A 22,863-nucleotide genomic window follows, 5' to 3' on the forward strand; every position below is an offset into this window, starting at 1 on the left:
AATGTTATGGGTTTTGGACCCGCTTCTGGATTGTTTAAAATTGCTTGTTGTAAAGTTTTCACAATTTTTGCAAATGTGTCATCAATTTCTTGTTGTGACATTTCCAGTTTTATTTATTTTTTTAAGAAAAATTTTAAAATTAAATCATTTGCAAAATCGATAATGTACTGGTGTGTACTCAAATGTTTATTAAGTATTTTTTTTGTGTGGAAACTTTTACCACAAACAAAACAATTATAACTTTTTTTGATTTGAGCTTTCGAAGCGACCGGTTGCAAAAATACAGAGAGCGGAATGTAAACATTGGTGCTTGTTTTTAAAAAAAAAGAAAAAACAAATTTATAAAACCTTCATAAATTTTATAAATTATTTAAGTGTTAATAATTTTCTTAATTAATTTTACAAGTGTAATCTTAGTAAATTTGTACATTTTATAATATAAATTCCATACTATTGCATAAAGCAAAAGTGCGCGCACAAAATTTTTTTTTAAAAAAAACAAGTTTTGAATAGCGGAGAATATTCTAACAGCGAGACGAGCGAATAAAAATGAGATGAGTGATGTTGAGATCAAAGAGGATGAGTGAATAAAGAAAATACAGCAATAAAGTTTAAAATATCACAACAAAACAAGATAATCCAATCAACAAAACTAAATCACTAAGCATCTAAAAAATGGAAAATAAATAAGAAGTGGAACATTTTTTAATATAAACAAGAGAAAATAAAGCATTTTGTTTTTAATCTTTATTTTCCATAAATTAATAAAATTGATAGAACAATAAATAATTATATCAATTCTCAATAAACAATAACGAAATTAAAATTAAAATGCTTATAATATTTAATACAATAAAATTCAATATTTTAATTTAGCTTATTTTTTGAATTTTTTTACACGAAATTTTAAAATCACATTTTTTCATTTTAACAAATTATATTGTAGTATTTTGGATTTACAAAATTGTAATTGAACTAATTGCAAATATATCTTTGTGTTTGAAACTTTATAAATATGAGTTTGAATTGAACGTTCGAAGTGACCGGTTGCATAATACAGAGTGCGGAAAGTAAACAATTAAATTTAATAAATTAAATATTGGTTAACAATATTTAAAAACATATTTAGAAATCTAATAATCTTCGTTATAAACCGCGTCCATTTAACAATCTAAAAAGATTCTTGCCAAGAAATTGACCACGAAAAATATAATGCCTACTGAAAGAAGCCCTCCATCCAAATCCACCAAATTAATGAATGATACAATGTCTGGCCCAGCAGCAAAACGTACTATCTCAGAGGTGTCACCTAATAAAGGTGACCTACAATCTGTTAGCAGTATGGATGTGACGCAGCTTTTACAGGACATACAAAAAACAATGGTGAGCATTCTAGATGAGAAATTGAGGGATATTGCTACTAAATCCGATTTAGAGGCTGTCAACACAAATATAATCAGCCTTAATCATATAGTCGAAAAGCTTTCAGAAGAAAATAAAACTTTAAAAGAAAAAATAATTAAATTGGAGCATGAAAAACAAACCGACCACGATGAGCTGATGCGGCTAATTGACGCCAATAAGGAGAAAAACCTAATTTTCAAAGGCCTAACAGTTCAGCTGCCACCCAAGGAAGCTGTCACAAAACTGTGTGAAGAAACTCTTGGCATAAACATTGTAGTCCGTAAAGCTAGAGTCATATCACAGCGGGAAAATAAAATCAACGTCTTGGCAGAGATGACGTCAGAAGAATCGATTGGCCTAGTTTTCCAAAACATACACAAACTTGCAAACTCTACGATTAGAATTGAAAAAGACCTGAACAAAGACAGACAACGGCATAGAAAAGCTCTTCTTTTAATAAGGAAACAAATTCTCTCGATAGATCGTTCGCATAAGGTACTCGTTCGAGATGATAGAATACGCATTGGAAACAAGTGGTGCAAATGGAACAAAAATGGAATCCTAAAGTGTGGCAATGAAGAGGCAACTACTACTCTCAAATTTATGTATGGAAGCAAACTTGAAAACCTTAATCTTAACTTATTAAGCATCATGAATGAGATAGATCAAAACAACCATATGGCAAAAAACTAAAGAACGAATACAACACATTAACAACAACTACAGAGGAAGCTCCATCAACATCATGGAATACAGAATCTACATACAATCTTTTTAAGCTTCAAATAACTTTTTGGAATATACACGGTATTGCAAATCTTTTTAACGAACCAAAAATTGCTGACTCGCAGATCATATCTATCTATGAAACCTGGTCAACAACACCTTTCAATACTAGCCTTAGTCCTTGGTGCAACTATGATGCACTGACAGTCTCAGCAACAAGGGAAAAGTCCACTGGTAGAGCTAGTGGTGGTACTGTATCTCTAGTTAAAAAAAATTTAGCAAAAAGTTGCGAAATAAGCAAAACAAATTTGTGGATTTTCAACTTTTATTGTATTAATAATTTTAATTTTATTTTAGGTTCATTGTACATTAAACCACATTATGATATAAATATTGCTTTAGAATTGCTTCAACCATTAATCGATGAAATAATTAAAAAATATGCAGGGATCCCTTTAATAATAGGTGGTGACTTCAACGCTAGAGTGGGTGAAGAGGGTGCTCAAGAATTCTTATCTGAAATTAGTTCTATTTTCATATCTAAAAGAAGATCTCTTGATTCAATCTTGAATACGCGTGGTAAAAATATATTAGAATTTATAGAAAATAATGGCTTTATTTTGCTTAACGGTTGCACAGACGGTGACATCCCAGCAAGTTTTACATTTTCAAACAAAAATGGAAACAGTACTATTGATTTAATTTTGGTCAACGTCGCTGCAATCCCATTTATAAAAAGCCTAGAAGTACAAGCGCTTGCTTCTGGCTCAGACCATTTCCCGGTAATCCTAAAACTTGAATTACCTATCGGCACTAGTAATATAAATTGTATAAATGTAGCTTCTTGTAAGCAAACCAGATTAAAATGGGATACAAAAAAGTTTGACATTTTTACAATGCACATGAACCGTTGTCTTGAATCATTAAACATGAATCATCACTTCTGTTCTTTATCCATTGACCAACAAAGTGATCTAATTATATCCTCCATACAAAAATCAGCTCAAGCATCAGAAATGGTAATTACAAAATCCTTTATGCCTCCTTATTATACTTCTCAGCCATGGTTTGACTCAGAGCTACGGGCCTCAAAGAAAAATCTAAATCATGCCCTAAAACAGTGCAAGCGTCAAAGCTTTTCACCTGAAACCAAAACGGTATACATTGTTTTAAAAGCAAATTACAAAAAAATGCTGTCTGAAAAAAGAACGGAATATGAAATTAAGGTCAAAAATAAGTTCTTTAATGTAAAAAGTTCGAAAGACTTTTGGAATCTTATTAAATCGTACAATCGAAAACCTTTTGTCAACAACCCCATACCAAATTCTGTTTGGAAATTCTTCTACGAACAAATTTATCCACCTCGTCCTACCATTGAACATATACTGTCTGAAAACTTTATCGAAGCGCTGGATTCGGAAATAACAATAATTGAAATAAAAACAGCAATAAATAAAATCAAAATCAATAAGGCTCCAGGCGAAGATACGATTACGGCAGAGTTCTTTAAGAATTTATCTAGTCAATGGATTTATATCCTACAGTCTGTATTCAATAACATTCTCTTAACTGGAAGCACACCAGCTTCTTGGTCACGATCCGTACTTGTTATGTTACACAAAAAAGGTGATATAAACTCACCCGAAAACTATAGAGGCATTGCTCTATGCAATATTATCTTAAAAATTTTTACCCATATTCTGCATGATCGCCTCTTGCCATGGGCGGAACAACACAATAAAATTCCTGAGTCGCAAAATGGGTTTAGAAAAAAAAGATCATGTACTGATAATATTTTTACTCTTCAAACAACAATTCAATTACATCTACGTCTAAAAAGTAACTCTGCTTACGGACTTTTTATTGATTTCAAAAGGGCATTTGATTCTATTGACCAGATGCTGCTCTGGCAAAAACTTCATTCGCAAGGTATAAGTTCGCGCCTAATTAAAATTCTCCAATCTATTTACGACAAGGCTTTCTTCGTGATCAAACTTCAACAAAAAGACTCCGATCCTATCTCTGTTACTGAAGGCGTTCTCCAAGGAGAAATTCTCAGTCCTCTCCTTTTCATATTGTTTATTGCTGATCTTGAGAAAGAACTAAGGAATGCAAATATTGAAGGGATCAATATTAATGGTCTACACGATATTTTGATGCTGCTTTTTGCAGATGACGCCGTTGTTCTAGCCAGGTCCCCTATTATTTTACGAAAAATTCTATTAGCACTTGAAAGCTACTGCGAAAAAAACAAACTTGTTGTAAACACGGAAAAAACCCAAATTGTCCACTTTAGAAGAGGGGGAAGGCCAATAGCAGAAAATTTCTTTTACAAATGTCAAAAAATTTCTGTCGTGAAGTCCTACACATACTTAGGAGTAAATTTCTCAAGCTCCACATTAGGCAAATGTGCAGCAGAAACTGCCATAAGAAAAGGGAAAATGGCGCTCGGTACGGCAATACAAACTATAAGTAAATTTAAATCTGATTCTTGGGAAGGTCGGGCTAAACTTTTCGACTGTACTGTATCCGTAACACTTTTATATGCATCAGAAGTGTGGGGTCTACGTTACTGTGAATCACTAGAAATCGTTCAATCAACGTACTACAAACGTTTGTTAGCACTCCCCCAAGCTACGAACAATGCAGAACTTAGACTTGAACTAGGCCTTGTAAAAATCTCATATAGAGTTTTCAAACGCGCAATCGATTTCATTATACAAATTCTCCAAATGGACCAATCAAGATATCCCAAACAATGTCTCCTTCGTCTCATTTACCTACACGTAAATAATTCTTCTACAAGTGAATTTAATTGGGTTACACAATTTAATGAGTTTCTTAAAGTTGTAAATATGACAAACTTGTGGAAAACACCGACTGCAGCAACTTGGATTGATAACCGAACTACGGCCCTTGAACGCTATCATAGATATCTTAAATTCAAAGACATTCTAAAATCCGCCAACTCACAATCCATGAATTGCAATTTATTAAGAGCCCTGGATGACAAACCTGCCTGCTACCTCTTTGACCGTAAGCAATTTTTTATGGCAAAGGTTATCGCCCAATTGCGGTTGTCATCAACTCACTGCACTCGTTTTTGTATTAACGGGCAAATTCATAGACTCGAAATCAACAACCTTTGTACACTTTGTAATTTAAAAACTGAAGAAACGTTGAATCACTTTATGTTTGAGTGCCCTATTTACTCCTCAGTAAGAGATCACCATCTTAGTTTCTTACTTACAGTCTTTAGAGACAATAAATCTCTCATTTTCAACTGCATTGATCCGCAATCATCTAAAGCAATATTCACATATATAGTAAATAGTCTTAAAATCAGATCATTTATTATAAACGAATAAGATTTTGCAAAATTACAATTATTTCCCTACTATTTATTTAACTTAACCTTTTTTTTGTTTTTATCTAATATTTTTATTAAATCTAATTAGTAATATTTTTAATTTAAATTAAAAATAAGTATACATCAAACCTCCTTCTGTTACAACTATAAGTTCAGAAGCAGAAGTAAATAAATGTTGAATTGAATTGAAAAAAAATAACTTTCCATTCGTAGAATTAGAAGATGATTAGTTGATTAGATCCGTAGTGGGCAGGCTTCTTGTTATTTAATTGCTTTAGAGGATTTGAACTGCTTTAGAGGATTTGAACTGCTTTAGAGGATTTGAACTGCTTTTAGAAGTTTTGAACTGCTTTTAGAAGTTTCGGTCCGTCAGGGGCAGGATCGCCATGTAATGATGTTAACCTGGTAGGTTCGCCATGTTATGATTATTGATCGCAATGTAATGATATGTGATGATTTAACAGGATCACCATATGTAAAGATGTTGTATTATTGCTATGTAATGCTATTCTACCATTGCCATGTAATGGTTATTGCAGGATGTCAGAATCATCAATATATATATTAGCAGGTTTGCTGGATTAGGTCTTCTTGATTAATAATATTTAAATCCTGAAATGATTAAAGGATCTCCTATCGACCAATAAGAGTGGAAACGACCTATCAGATTATTGTTGAGTATTACTAAGCTCTTCAGCCGCTTAATGTTCTTTCAGCATCTAAATGCCGCATAGAACACGATTCAAATCAAAGACGTAGCCTTGTCTTAAGTTAAATTGAATCTATTTTATTATCAAAAATTATGGGTATTTATACTTATTCTAGCTTATTTACTAAACAATTATTATTTACTTTTCGATTGATTTGAGTAACCAATCAATGCATTGGTTACTCCCATAAATTACATTAATTGTTTTATTACATTAATTTTATAAACAAATACTCTTCTAACGCATTACAATAATACGTCATATATTGTTTTTAAAGAGTTAATGCACTTTCCAGAATTTAGGTCGGAATAGTGCAATGACCATACGTGCTTATCATGTCTTATGTTACAAATGCATATTTGTAACAGCATGAGTCAAACTATTTCTTTTAAGTAATATGATCAAAGTCAAAGCGTCAAACAGACAAAAGTGCATATTATAATTTATGACACATTTATTTTGTCTGAATGAACAGTGGCTTGTCACATATGATATTAACGTAGGTCATGGGCACTACAATGGTCTCACAAAGATTTAAATCGGATTTCATAAAAGGAAAATATTGATCATTATGCATATTAATAGCCAAAATAGAACTACATGAGTCAATTACCGCCATAGAGTCATTTAACCAGTTCGGGATTGGAATTAGCTGAAACAATTCAAATTGTTTATGTTCAATCAAGGATAATTGCATGCTGCTGTGTGATTCCACCTTTAACTTAACATTAGTCTGTAAAGGGATATCAGCTCATCTTCTGGCATCGGTAGCTCTAATGATGGCGATAAATGAAGATTTGTGTTAAGTATTACATTAATAATTTATTTTGTCTTTTGCTGACCCATGCTAAAATGCATTTAACGTAATCGTAATACATTAATAGGTTATATTTTTGCTGATTAGTGTTTATTTTATAACTAGGGCTAGAACACATTTTAAGTAATTTATTATTCATTGTTTTGCTAAATATTTTATGTAATTTGCTTGCTATTAATTACTCATTGTTTTGCTAAATATTTTATGTAATTTGCTTGCTATTAATTATTTATTGTTTTGCTGAATATTTTATGTGTCATTATAAGTAATATTTTTTGCTTGATATTAATTTTTTTTTTAAATTGGGTCAGTAAATTATTGCACGTAATAAGTTTTAGTAAGTAATTATTATAAGAAAAATGTATATATAAATAAATCAATTCTTTTAATAAAGTGTTTTCGATGATACAAACTTGAATAGAACTCATCTTTCTTTTCATAAAATTACCAACGGGTTTATGTGCTCGGTGGTATCTTCACGAATATAAAAAATATACAAATATACTGTCCAACAAGTTACATGTGCTTGGTGGAATTCCGGCATACAAATACACATCGATAGAAAATTGAGGATAAAAGCATTCTCAACATATTTTGGTGACCCCGACGTGATTTTCCTATAAGGACAATAAATAGAAACGGTGTTATCATGGAGCATTTCGACACACTTATTTATCAACAACAAGCTATAGGAGCTGAGATCGAGAGGATAATCAACAACTTCAAGAAGGATCCAGCCTCAAGGAAGACGAATCGCTATTATCAGGATAGAATTCTACGGTTAACTGAACAATGGTCAAGTTTAGAGAAGAACCACAACACGTTACTGTCTTGTAAAGCTATGGCTGAAGATACAGAAGACGAGTATTTCACCACGGGCTACTATGAAAAAATGACTGAATTGACAAACAAATACTTGGGTATTTTTAACAAGGCATTAATCGAAATGCAAGAAGTAGAAAATGCTCAGGAAAAGCCGCCAAGGCAACACAATCAAAATCCAATGCAGCTTCAACAAAATGAAGTATTATCAAGAGTGTTGCGTAATCAACGAGCGCTCGTAAATGTCATTGACAGATCCAGTCAAGAAATTGAAATGGCAAGCCAAGAATCTCAAAATGAAGGTTTTTATTCTTGCAAGCTTGCTTTGATAGAAGGTTATCACAAAGCATTCGATAACAACAATGAAAAAATATGGAATTCTACATCAGAAGAATTCATTGAAGGGTACTCCTGGGAATTGTATTATGAAATTAGTCAAAACCTCCGAGACATGGAGATTTGTTTGAAACTCAAGCTAAAATCATCCAATTCTAACTACCAGCACAATTCAACAATTCAGGCAGTTAAATTACCACAGTTAACAATTCCAACATTTGACGGAAACCAGCTGAAGTGGGTAGAGTTTCGAGACCTGTTTATACAACTTATAGACGAACAACAATTCAAACCTATCCAAAAGATGTTCTACTTAACAACTAACTTGATTGGTGAGCCCAAAAACCTGATAAAGCACTTGCCAGCATCAGCTGAGAACTACATTACCGCATGGGAGATTCTGAAGGCTAGATACAATAATGGTAGATTATTAGTTACCGCATTGTTAAACAAATTATTCGCATTACCAGCAATGACAACTGGAACCGCTTCTGGCCTTAAAACATTGCATGACATTTCACAAGAATGTTTATTGGGACTTAAGGCGCAGCACATTCCAGTCGAACATTGGGACGTCATAATTATTCATATGTCGCTGAAGAAATTAGACAAGATCACACAAACAGCATTTGAGCAGTCATTATCAAACAATCGAGAGCTGATCACTATGAAGGAACTATTTCAATTTATTGAACAAAGGTTCCAATCGCTAGAAACAATAAATAATAGCGCATCAATCAAAAAATGGGTTAAGACAGTGGCTACAACTAACACTACACCAGTTAAATGTCCAATATGCAAGAGAGATAATCATCCAATTCATCTATGCAAGCAGTTCCTGGATGACACTCTAGCTAAGAGGCTACGTCTCATAAAATCAACGATGTTTCAATTGTCTAAAAAATGGTCACTTCACAAAAGACTGCACATCAGGCAGTTGCTTAAAATGCAGCAAGAAACACAACACCTTGCTGCATTTAGAAGGCACATTTGAAGCATCCATGATTAAGAAGGCATCCATATCAAAAAATCCTGCTTCTCTGTTCTCCAACAATCTCAACATCCAGAAAAATTATGTGGTATTAGGAACTGCAGGTGTTGTCGTTAAAGGCAACAATGGAAGAGAAATTGAGTGCAGAGCATTATTGGATTCCGGCTCCCAAGTCAACCTGATAACCGATCAAATAATTAAGAAGTTAGGTGAAAACCCGAAAAAGACCTCAGCATGTATAGAAGGTGTGGGGCAAAAAAAACAAGATGCGCAACAACGAATCAATTTAGCTTTCTCGTCCAGAATTAACGGATTTAGCAGCCGAATAGAGGCTTATGTATTACCTAAGATTGTGTGTGACCAGCCGAGCATTCATATTGAAAGCTCAAGCTGGAAGATACCACAGAACATCAATCTGGCAGATCCGTCGTTCAATACCCCAAACAAAATCGATCTCCTACTTGGAACCGAGTTTTCTCATCAACTATTGTCCATCGGCCAAATAAACCTTGGCAGAGGTCTCCCCATCCTACAGAATACATTGCTTGGGTGGCTTGTTTTTTTTTTTTTTGAATTTTATTTTGATTTTTATTGAATCTTCTAAAAATCAACTTAGAACTAACAATAAATTTTCGCTGCTAATTGCTGTATTAAAATATTTGAAAAAGAAAAATAGATAATTAATTGTCCTTAGCCAAAGCTTCGTCCAATTTCGTTACCATGTCGGGCGTTATTCTTGAATAGCCAGGTTTATATAGTTTCTTTTAAGTCGCTGAGTACCAGCGCTTTGGGAAAGGTTGCTTGCAAGTGGATTTACATCTGTGACTGTGTCAATTCAAAGATTTCTATGAATATTTGCGTTTTTTATATACCAGGGGGCACCGATAATTTGCCGGAGGATTTTTGATTGAGTTCTTTGGAGTTTTTCAATGTTTGATGGAGAATCAGAGCTCCAGAGTTCAATTCCGTAGGTCCATATGGGTTTTATCATTGTAATGTAAAGTTGCATTTTATAGGTGAGATTAAGTTTAGAATTTTTGTTTATCAACCAGTTTAGTTCTTGTTTTTTGAGTTTAATTTGGGTTACTTTGGTTTCTATATGCTTTTTCCACGTAAGCCTTCGGTCCAGGTGCATTCCTCAGTATTTTGTGTCATTGCATTGTGGTATTACTTTTCTTTTAATACGAAGGGCAGGGCAGGTATCTCGTCGTAGAGTGAAAGTTATGTGTACACTTTTCGATTCGTTAACTTTTATTCTCCAGAGATCGAGCCATTTTTGCAGTTTGTTGAGGTGGTCTTGAACTAATTTTGTGGCTGTGAATGGGTCGTCACTATGGCTGAGAATGGCAGTGTCATCCGCAAATGTTGATGTTGTTGTACAGTCACTGGTTGGCATGTCTGCTGTGAAAATCAGGTACAGCAAGGGGCCCAGTACACTACCTTGCGGTACACTGGCCATAATGGGGAAGGCATTGGAGACAAAAGAATTTTGTTTTATAACAAATCTTCTATTTGAGAGGTAGTTTTTGATAACTGAGGATATATTGTATGGTAAATGTTTCACAAGTTTCCAAAACAATCCTTCGTGCAAAAGTTTGTCAAAGGCTTGGGTTATGTCTAGAAAGATGCCTCTTCTCAAACGTTTCCTTAATTACTCGTACTATGCGGTGTACTATGCAGGGGTCGGAGACGTTAGGTTACTGTTGAAATCCACCTAATGTTTCCGACGCTATAGTATAGACACATGTGACTGTTAAAGATTCAGTAACTATTAAAGCCCTGAATCTTGCTTACCTAAACCACTCAACTGTACCGCTCTAAATATCTTGATTTGATTTGCACCACTCTTCAGCTCACCGTCTGGCTCCAGCAATTTCCTATTGATTGAAGCTCATTATCCATTGATTATTTATTGAAGCGAAAATCCCGCTTTAGGGCAAATTCTATTTCTTATTCATGTGGAAGCTGGACGTAGTTCTTGACTAAACTTTACTTCAGTTCCACATTTTTGTACAAAAGCTCTTTTTCTTCGACGTTTCTTCTATTGTTATGGTTTGTTTGTTTATGTATTAAAACGTGTTGTGTTGGTCGAAAAGTTTTAGTGCAAAAAATTTTATTTAGATAAATAATTATAAACCAATTAAATAATACATAACGATAGTCCAAGGTTTGTACAGCATTCTTCCATTAACTCGTGTATATGTCAGCCAATCATATTTTCCACTTCTTTTCCGGGAAATTTTCGATGTCAAAGTTTTGTTGCTTAAGTGTTTAACAATATTTATTACAGGAGCCTTCGATTTAATATATTCAAGTAAGTGTTGTGCTTATCATCAGTTAACTTTGTTAGGAGATTTGTCGTGTTTGTACCGTATCTGACGTGATTAGGAAATTTGTGAATTAATACAGTATCTGTTTCCGCGGCGTTATAACAATTAAATTTTTATTGTAGAAATTTTAATCGTTACACTGCTGAGAGCACCTACATGTCTCTTTTTAGTTTCAGAACTGTGCTCTAATTCATATTCAAATTCCTGAAGAAACACGGCGCCCATCGCGATAATCGCAGTGGCACGTCGTGCTTCTTCATCATCATAGAAAATGCGTTGCAGTCGGTCACTATTTTAGATTTTGTGCCCAAAACGTAGATTCTACACTTTGTGAGTACTTCTATAATGACTAGGACTTCTAGTTTATACGAAAGGTATTCTTTTTGATGAACTTGCGTTTTGCGACTCATTAACTGAACAAGTTGAAGTTGATTGTCATTCTTGTCTCTATGTAATAGAACAGCACCGTACCCGTACATTGAAGCGTTGGTATGAATTTCTGTATAAGCACTTATATGAAACAGTTTTAAAACAGAAGCAGTTATTAAAGCATTCTTCAACTGCTGGAAAGTTAAAAATTCATTTTCAAAAAATTTGAATTCAGCATCTTTAGTGCGTAAATCTAATAAAGGTATTTCTATAAAAGCATAGTTTTCCACAAATTTTCTGAAGTAAGAAGTCACTCCAAGAAATCGTTGAAGCTATTTTTTATTCACCGGCACTAAAAAATTTTTTTACGGCGTTTGTTTTTCAGAACACTACCTTGGGGTACACCGGCCATAATGGGGAAGGCATTGGAGACAAAAGAATTTTGTTTTATAACAAATCTTCTATTTGAGAGGTAATTTTTGATAACTGAGGATATATTGTATGGTAAATGTTTCTCAAGTTTCCAGAACAATCCTTCGTGCCAAACTTTGTCAAAGGCTTGGGTTATGTCAAGAAAGACGCCTGAACAATACTGCCTCGTCTCAAACGTTTCCTTAATTACTCGTACTATGCGGTGTACTTGTTCTATTGTGTTGTGTTTTTCTCTAAATCCAAATTGGTGGTTAGGTATTATTCTTTTCTTATTTATATATGGCATTAGTTGTTTTATAAAAAGTTTTTCAAATAATTTTGAGAGAATTGGAAGCAGACTTATGGGTCTATATGAGGTGACTTGAGCGGGGACCTTTCCGGGCTTGGGTATCATCATGATTTCGGATAGCTTCCAGTCGTTTGGAAAATATGCAGTCCTTAAAATAGCGTTATAAATAAAAAGTAGTTGGTCTTTGGCGATTTGTGGGATCTCTTTCAGCATTTTAGCTGTAATTAGCCTGGGGCTTTTTTGGTATTTAAATTTTTGATTTCGCTTTTTAGTGGTTTTTTACTGAAGCAAATTGTCATATTGTCGTTTCGTGTGGAGTAAGGCAGAGAGTCAAGTTTTGTTAAAGTAGAGATTGGGGTAAATACATATTTAAGGTGATTTGCAAAAGCAGCACCCTTTGCCTCATCGCTTTTAGCCCAGTTTCCATCTGTAAGTCGGAGGGGTGCTCTGTGTATAACGGGCTTTTTCTTGAGTTTAGTGACTTTCCAAAGGGAGTAGTTTGTTGTTTGCGTTGGAGACAACTGTGAAATAAAATTTTCGTATTCTATGCAATTTTTTTCTTTGAGTAATCTCTGAAGTGCTTTCGTCAGATTCTTGAGTTGTTTTTTAATACGGGGGGATCGTTGTTACTGCCATTGGCGTCGTACTTGTCGTTTCTCCTGTATAAGGGTTGCAATTTCGTTGGATGTATGGTAGTTTATAGGTTTGTGGGGTATTGGGAGTGGGGTTGATATTCGAGCGGCTTGTTGAAGTAAAGCTGTGAAGTCCTGGACTGCCTTGTCAATTTCAATATTTGATTTTAGGGAAATGTCGGTGTTAATATGTGAGCTAACATATTTTTTAAATTTTAGCCAATTTGTGTGCTGGTTTGTGAGCTTTTCTTCAGATTTTGGATTGACTATTGTTGTGTTTCTAATCAGAATAAAAGTCGGCGTGTGATCAGAGGAGAGTTCTAAGGGTGCCTCGGTAGCAATTTGATCTCTTTTTAAATTCTTTGTTACCGCAAAATCAATGACGTCTGGAGTTTTTTTCCGATCTGAAGGCCAGTATGTTGGTGTGCCAGTGGAGGATATGTTAAGGTCGAGTTTTGATATCACGTTCATCAGGGATTTTCCTTTGGTGATATAAGTCTTGAGCCCCAGAATGTGTGTTTGGCATTGAAGTCGCCGGCCGCTATGAACTTGGGTCCAAGCTTTGTAAAATATTCTTCGAATTGAAGTTCCGTTATTTTATACCTTGGTGGACAATAGATTGAGGTTATAGTCAGACCTTTTATGTATTCTTCTAGACATATGCTTGTCGCCTGCATATATTCTGCTTCAAGGGTTTGAGTTGGGAAGTGTTTAATGTGGTTTTTTATGAGGACAGCAGATCCGCCTCTTGCTCGTCCACTGGGGTGTTTCGAATCGTAGAGTATGTAACCAGGTATCTTAAAGTAGCTTTTCTCGTTAAAATGAGTTTCTGAAATAAGCATGACGTCAATTTGATGTGATTGTAAAAACAATACAAGTTCGTTTTTATGTTGGCTTAAGCCGTTAGCATTCCAGAAGCAAATTTTGATTGCATTCATGGTTTGGATAGGATTGAAAGTAAGATATTTTGATTTTGAATCATTCCCTGCATCATATTTTGCATGGTGTTCATAAATTGTGTCATATTTTCCATAAACAGTTGGATCATGTTTTCAATATTTGAAGATGATTTAGTAGAGTTTTCATTTTGGACGTTGCTTGGGCCAGTGAACCCTCTAACAGCGTTTGCATATGATATTTGTGTACACGTATTGTTGGAGTCAGATGGAGCATTTGGCTGAGATCGCATTTGAGTAGGGTGTGGTGGGATTACTGACTGAGAGCGGGGACGAAATGCTGGAAACATTCTTTGTTTTTCGGCAGTGTATACTACACATCCTTTATAATTAGCGGTGTGGTTGCCTCCACAATTTCCGCATTTTTTTGTTGTTGGGTCCTTCTTATTTGATGTGCAATCCTTAGTGCGGTGAAAGTTGCCACATGCAACACAAACACTACGGAGTGTGCAATAGGACTTCGAATGTCCATATTCCTGACAATTAGTACACTGCACCGGGTTTTTACGCTTGTGCGGTTCTTCTACTGATATTTTTCTGTGTAGTAGGAATTGTAGGGAATAAATTGGATGAGCCTCGTTCGATTTGAGTTTCTTTCCTTCACGTTCAAGCTCTTTTTCATAAAGTGGTGTCGAAACTTTATCGCGGTTTTTAATATTGTATATTGATTTTGATTTAAATACTTTTTCTTCAAGTGCTTCTTTAATTTCTGCTGTATTTAAATCTGGTTCTATTCCTCTTATAACCACTGTTAATCCTTTGGCACTTTTTAATTGATAGGTGTAAAAATTTTTTCCATTTTTTTCGAAGTTGTTTACAACTGCTCTGTAATGTTTTTCTTCGTTGATCGAGATTTTTGTTTCATCGACATTTCCTTTACGAAGAGGCACAACATGGAATGAATCTTTGCCAATACTTTGTGTTAGGGAGTATATAAGAGCGTTTGAATTTTTTTCACGCAGAAATATGGGTGGCGGTTTCTGGGTAGGGGCGGGTCTGTTATTTTTATCGTCTTCGGCTAGAACGGCAAAACGATTCACTGTCGAAATATTTTCTATTTTTCGAGTTTTTGTCGAGATTGCATTGTTAGCATTTTCTTGTTTAGGGCTACGTTTTCTTTTTATGATTTGAATAAATTTATCCATGCCACGGACTTTGGGTGAATCAGGATTTTTTGCTATGTTACTATTCTTTTGCAATATATTTGGCAATATGTTAACATGTTGCGCTGATGCTGTGTTATTTTTCGAAGATGTTGCTGGACTTTGCGGTTGGTAGCTTAATTGTTTGCAAGAATTTTCACTTACCGAGTATGAGCGTTGCCTTTGGGTTTGGTTGTTTAGCATTGTTGTTTGGTTCGTGGTTGGCTTCTCAGAACTACCATCTGCTGTTGGGTAGCATATGGGTGAGTGGTTTGTGCCTCCGCTATGCGAAGGCGGTTATCTATTAATTGGCATATCGTGGTTGGTATCGTGGAAGTTAGCTGAGCAGCCAACTGTCTCTGAGTAATTTGTTGTGAAAAAGAAGCTTCTACTTTTTAATTATTTAATTATAAACCTTTAAAGTTCTGTTTTAAATGGCACGAGAAAAATAGTATGTATTTAAAAAGAAAAAATATAAATATATATTATTAATATAAGTATAATATAAATTTATAATATAATAAAATATAAATTTCAATTTTTCTTAAGAATTTATCAAACAATAAATTTTTTTTTTTTTTTTTGAGGCGTCCTTTCGCGTATTTATTTATTTTATTTATTTAGCATAAGTTTGTTATTTAATTACACAATTACACAATTTTTCAAATTTGCGATTTGTAATTTGTTTAGCTATTCTACCCGTTTGCAACACTTTTTTGTAAATTTGTTTTTGAGCTTTTAAGCTTTGTTTGCTGTCTCTATCAGCTGTTTTCAAGTGTGTGTGAATTTGGAAAAAAGTAAACAAATTCGAAAACAAAATCAAAATTCACTTTTTTTGCAAAAATAAATAAATATAATAATATTTTATTTTATCGGGCGCTATTATTTTTTTATTAATATTATTTAAGAGTCACTGTCTCGATTATTTGTGACGAGTTTAATATCACTTTTTAAGTTTTTCGCTTAGAAAACACTGAAAGTTACGGAGTGATTTTTTTGCGCGCCAATGCTGATCACAAGTAATAGATGTTTTTTGGGTGGCTTGTGGTGGGAAAAATATCTAACCAAAATTCAATTATTTCACCACAAGTTTGTGGAATATGCTCTGAAGATGAGCAAGATACGATGAAGGTTATCGAGCGGTTCTGGCAACTAGATGAACCAGAAAAGGCAAACAAAAATCTGTCTCCTTCCGAAGAGTTGTGCGAGTCTCATTTTGCAACTTATATGAAAAGGAATCAAGACGGTCGATTCAGTGTCAGATTACCCTTCAAGCAAGATCCATCGTTGCTTGGTGAGTCAAAACACATTGCCATTAACAGATTTTTAGCGTTGGAAAGAAGACTCGATAAGGATGTAATACTCAAAACACAGTATGTACAGTTCATGAATGAATATGCTGATCTCGGACACATGGAAAGGGTTGACATCAACCAAGTTAATCCACATTATGTCATCCCACATCATGGCGTTTTACGGCCCGATAGCAGAACCACGAAATTAAGAGTGGTATTTGTACAGACAAATTATCATTCAGCCCGAAGATCAAAGATATCAATTAATAGTCTGGAGAAGCAATAATAACGAACCCCTACAATTTTATCGATTAAAAACAGTCACCTATGGAACACGATCAGCCCCATATCTGGCTACTAAATGCTTACAACAGTTGGCGAAATCTGAGTTGCAAAAATATCCACTAGGTGCAGCAGCATTAAGTAATGACTTCTACGTAGATGATTGCCTAAGTGGATCAAATAGTCTCCAAACTGCCAAAGATATACAAACTCAGTTAAAAGGTTTGTTGGAATCAGCAGAATTCAAGCTACGTAAATGGTGTGCCAACTATCCGTCACTTCTTCAAAATATTGCAAAAGAAGATCAAGAAGTTGATTTGGACTTTCAAAGTAACGACGCAACATCAATCAAAACATTAGGATTGACTTGGCAACCAAAAGAAGATCAATTTCGCATAAAATTAAAACTGGATCCATTAAAAATCATTACTAAAAGAACCATTACTTCGAATCTAGCCAAAATTTTCGACCCATTGGGATTACTAGGTCCAATACTCGTAACAGCAAAAATACTAATTCAAGACCTATGGCAACTACAATTAACATGGGACGAAGCAGTACCAGCCAAAATATACACTACGTGGACTACCTTTTATGACGATCTACAAGTACTAGATCAATTTAAAATAGATCGTCATGTATTCGGAAAACAGATGCCAGCACTTGAATCAATACAATTGCACGTATTTTGTGATGCTTCACAAAAGGCATACGGAGCCGCAGTCTACGTTCGAGCGAAACTAATGGATGGTCGACTAATAAATCGATTGTTGTGTTCCAAGTCTCGTGTTGGTCCACTTAAAAAACAAACGATTCCAAGGTTAGAACTGTGTTCAGCTCTATTAGGAGCGACATTGATGAAATAGGTTAAGAACAATATAAATCATGATGTAGCAACATATTATTGGACTGATTCAGAAATCGTTCTCTTCTGGACCAACTCTTCATCAGCAAGGCATCAACAGTTCATAGCAAATAGAATCAATGCAATTCAGGAAATTAGCTTGCCTAATCAATGGCGTCACGTAAGATCTAAGGACAACCCAGCTGACTCATTATCACAGGGTATCAAGCCAGCTCAATTACTCGAAAATAACTTGTGGTTATACGGTCCAGTCTTTCTCCATGGTTCCGAAAGCAACTGGCCTGGCGCATTCAATAAAACTCTCTGTATTGATCCGGTGAATCCTGAATGGAAACAAACGACAAGGAAAGTTTCCTTAATCTCAACTGATTACGATATCCATTGGATCGATAGAATCAATCACAGGAATTCATTCAGAACTCTACTACATACGGTGGGATATATGCTGTGATTTGTAAATCGGGCAAGGCGAACCAATTTAAGCAATATCACTATGGCTCTAAGCCCTATGGAACTGGAGCTGTCACTCAGGCATATAGTAAAGTACATACAACAGTCAGAACTAAAAGAAGAATTAAATCAGTTAGAACGCAACCAAACAGTAAAACCTGCAAGTACACTTGCTGGATGCCATTTTTAGATGAACACAAGATAATTCGCGTGGGGGGAAGGTTAGAAGCAACATCACTTACATATGATGAAAAGCACCAGATAGTCCTTCCATACAATAACCCTATTGTAAAACTGATAATGAAAGACATACATGAACGAAATATGCACTGCGGCGGTCAAGCACTGCTGGCAGCAGCGAGACAAAAATTTTGGCCGATCAAGGGTAAAATTATGGCAAGATCAACTATTCACCATTGCGTTCGTTGTACTAGATGTAAACCAATTACTTTTGAACAAGTCATGGGAAGTTTACCAAGGCATCGAGTACAGCCAAACAGGCCATTTTTTAATACCGGAGTTGACTTCTGTGGGCCTTTTTGGGTGCATTATAAGGTGAGAGGAAAACGTCCGCATAAGGCATACCTAGCAGTTTATTGTTGTTTTGCGACAAAGGCAGTACACTTGGAACTGGTAAGCGACTTGATAACAGAAGCATTTATCGGATCATTAAAACGTTTTATCGCACGACGCGGATGCTGCCAAAATATATACTGTGACAATGTAACGAATTTTGTCGGTGCCTCTAACAAGTTGCATGAATTAACAACAACAATCCATTCCAATGTAGCTCAGGAACAAATAACAAAAACTTGCAGCAACAAAGGAATAGCATTTCACTTCATCCCTCCTCGTGCACCTCATTTTGGTGGACTATGGGAAGCAGCGGTTAAATCAGCAAAGTACCTATTGGTCCGAAGTGTTTCAACTGAAACGTTAACGTACGAGGAACTCGAAACCGTCATTATAGAAATAGAAGCTATTTTAAACTCACGACCTTTAACACCAATGTCGTCTAATCCAAATGATTTGCAGGCTCTCACACCAGGTCATTTCTTAGTTGGTGATGCACTAACAGCACCCGTAGACGCAACATGTGAAAAGGTAAAATCATCTCTTTTGAGTAGATGGAATCTGGTTGCACACTTAAAACAAGAGTTTTGGAAAAGATGGCGGGCAGAGTACCTAATGGACTACAGGTTCGAAACAAGTGGCGTAAAGAATGCAAAAACGTTGAAGAAAATACACTGGTGATCCTTAAGGAAGATAATGTACAACCTTTGCAATGGCCTTTAGGGCGAATAATGAAGACATATAAGGGTAATGATGGATTTATACGAGTCGTAGATGTCAAAACCGCAACAGGCATATTAAAGCGACCAATTCACAAACTAGCACCCTTATTTCCTGAAAACAAACCTATTAAAACACAGGAGAATCGCCATAACAAAGAAAAACGAATGGACAATGAAATAGTCCCATGAAAACAAAGACGTGTGTTGTAAAGGATTCTAACTTTTACAAATAATAGACGTGTTCTTTTGCGTGTTGTCACAAGACTGTTTTTTATTAAATTTTATTTCTTAACTCTAACATCAATTCTTACAACTAATTTCCAATAGAATCTTATGTATCGATTCTATTGGTTGATACTTACATTTACTTACGTCTAATTGGTTAACCCAAATTAGACGTACATAATAATTTACAAATATTATTTACTTACTGGTCATTTATTCATATCTATTTCACAGTGGCACACATCTGGTAACCAACTGTATTGAGGACAAATCATATTGCATGCATAATCGCTTGCAATATGATCTGTGAAAAACTTAACACAAATTCATGTGTTTAGCATGCCACTATCCAAATTGTCAAATTGCATATTGAAACAATTAAATATGCATACAAATATTTTGTCATAAAGAAATGACAAAATAGACGAGTCAAATTTCTGACTCATAAATTATTTTATATTTGACAATTAGGTTTTTCGGTCATGCTTGATATTTGAGAGTTTTGGGTTGGCATGACACATTAAATACCGCACACAACGTATTGTGTGTGGTCATGGTTAATATGCCACTACACCCTCACCCTTTAAGAAAAAATTTTTATTTTTGAACAAAAGTTAAACAGAAAAATTTTTAAAAATATTATTTGTTTTATTTATTTATCTTTTTGAATTGACCATGACCTTATATTACAAATTTGGCATAACATATGTGTGTTAAGTAGCATATGTTTAGTTCTTAAATTTTAGGACTTAATAAATAAATCATAGGCTTTATTTATGTAAATATATTTTGATATATTATAACATAGTAAGTATATATATAGCATAATTATGTAATCCATTATAATTATTTCATTAACATTATAAAATTTGTTAAAATATATAATAATTTTAAAGTTAATTTAAATTGTATATGTATTTAATAATAAGACAATATTGTAATGTTATACTTAAATTGTAAATTTTATTTTAATAAAAAAATATATATACAGTCAGCGACAAAACTCTACATACACCCCCCATTTTTGCTAGCTCGTAAATCCAAGGACATAATAGAATAAAGTAATGATACAGTTTTGTTTAGAAGTGTTTTTTAATAATAATAAACAAAAGAAAATCCATTCATCAATATAAATTAACAAAGTTATTCGAAAAAAACCTAAAAAAATCATTGACAAAAGTCTACATACACTTCATTGATTGTTACATTTAGTTGACAGTAATTTAAATGTTAAACGGGAAAGTATCGTTTTTCATATTTCATGCTTGTGGCATGAGTCATACATTTATATAATGCACTTAGTTGTGCTTTGAGAGTGGTATTTAATTGACACGATGGGTCCACGAAAAGAATTTCAAGTGATATGCGAAATCTGGTTATTAAGCAAAGAAATGAAAAAAAACCTTATGGTAAAAATATCAAAACTAGTAAATTTGACTCGATCAACAGTTCAGACGATAATAAAAAATTATAAAAATAGTGGTTCTATTGAAAATAAGCCTCGCAGTGGTCGCCCAAGGATACTCATACGTAGGGATGTCAGCTTGGTTTTAAAAGAAGTTAACAAAAATCCGAAAGTAAGTGCCTTAAAATTAGTCGAACACATTGCTAATGCAACTGGAAAGCATGTCAATCTACGTCAAAGATATTTTTCCTACTTCAGTTGCAGCTACGGCTCCCCAAAGCATAGCACTGCCACCACCATGCTTTACAGTTGGCATTATATGTTTCGGATTCAGTGCTGTTTTCGCTTTCCTCCAAACTTTAGCTCTCCAATCGCGTTCAAATATATTGAATTTCGATTCATCTGTAAATAAAACCTGCTTCCAGAAATCAAAATCCTTTTCTTTATATTGTTTGGCAAACTCTAAGCACAGCTTTCGGTTTTTTTCAGAAATTAAAGGTTCTTTGCGTGGTATTCTATCATGAAAACCGTGGCTGTTCAACGTTCTTTGTACTATACGTGGATTGACATGCTTTCCAGTTGCATTAGCAATGTGTTCGACTAATTTTAAGGCACTTACTTTCGGATTTTTGTTAACTTCTTTTAAAACCAAGCTGACATCCCTACGTATGAGTATCCTTGGGCGGCCACTGCGAGGTTTATTTTCAGGAGAACCAGTATTTTTATAATTTCTTATTATCGTCTGAATTGTTGATCGAGTCAAATTTACTAATTTTGATATTTTTACCATAAGGTGTTTTTTCATTTCTATGCTTAATAACCAGATTTCGCATATCACTTGAAATTCTTTTCGTGGACCCATCGTGTCAATTAAATACCACTCTCAAAGCACAACTAAGTGCATTATATAAATGTATGACTCATGCCACAAGCATGAAATATGAAAAACGGTACTTTCCCGTTTAACATTTAAATTACTGTCGACTATATCTAACAATCAATGAAGTGTATGTAGACTTTTGTCAATGATTTTTTTAGGTTTTTTTCGAATAACTTTGTTAATTTATATTGATGAATGGATTTTCTTTTGTTTATTATTATTAAAAAACACTTCTAAACAAAACTGTATCATTACTTTATTCTATTATGTCCTTGGATTTACGAGCTAGCAAAAATGGGGGGTGTATGTAGAGTTTTGTCGCTGACTGTATGTTTTTACTTCATTTTCTTTTGAATAACTTCGTGTTATTTTTATGTAGAGTTTTCGTTTCATTTCCAACCTGAATATCAACATTACTGTTTTCTATTCTTGTAACTTTGTAGGGACCTGTATAAGGGCTTGTACTCTTTCTAGTTCTGTTTGTTTTTATTAGTACCTCATCTCCTACTTTTAAAATGATTGGATTGCTATTTTTTTTAGAAATATCCTTACGTCTAACTTTTGCGCCTATGCTTAACTTTCTCGCTCTATCAAGTGATAACCTTAATCTTGCTTTTAACTCATTGGCATAATTATCTAGATTAAATATTCCTTGACTATTGTTTAATTGTTCATTTGGTAATGCTGGTAGTTTACCAAATATTAGTTCGTGAGGTGTATAGTGTGTATCGACATGGGGCGTTGTGTTATACGCGAATGTATAATATGGTATCCACTTATCCCAGTCGTCATCTTGTGCAAAATTTAATAAATATTCGTTCAGGACGCGATGGTTTCTTT

The 22,863-nt window shown here is 34.3% G+C and overlaps 1 protein-coding gene across 1 annotated transcript; it reads left to right on the forward strand.

Annotated features, from left to right (window-relative positions):
• Positions 1-18,261: 18,261 nt before the first annotated feature.
• Positions 18,262-19,702, forward strand: LOC119675843. Its single transcript, XM_038087061.1, has 3 exons — positions 18,262-18,382; positions 19,009-19,322; positions 19,388-19,702. Exons 1-3 carry the CDS (start codon positions 18,262-18,264, stop codon positions 19,700-19,702), a joined length of 750 nt encoding a protein of 249 aa, XP_037942989.1.
• Positions 19,703-22,863: the final 3,161 nt, after the last annotated feature.

The sequence above is a fragment of the Teleopsis dalmanni genome, chromosome 2 (genome assembly GCF_002237135.1).
Source record: "Teleopsis dalmanni isolate 2A chromosome 2, ASM223713v2, whole genome shotgun sequence".
NCBI classification, from domain to species: Eukaryota; Metazoa; Arthropoda; class Insecta; order Diptera; family Diopsidae; genus Teleopsis; species Teleopsis dalmanni.

What these genes read in the sequence shown, in the direction of transcription:
- LOC119675843 (XM_038087061.1), top strand. Translation starts at nt 18,262, where the DNA reads ATGGCTCTAAGCCCTATGGAACTGGAGCTGTCACTCAGGCATATAGTA. An exon ending in CCAAACAGTAAAACCTGCAA is followed by an intron (nt 18,383 to 19,008) that starts GTACACTTGCTG and finishes ATTCCAATGTAG; the next exon opens with CTCAGGAACAAATAACAAAA. An exon ending in TAGACGCAACATGTGAAAAG is followed by an intron (nt 19,323 to 19,387) that starts GTAAAATCATCT and finishes GTTTTGGAAAAG; the next exon opens with ATGGCGGGCAGAGTACCTAA.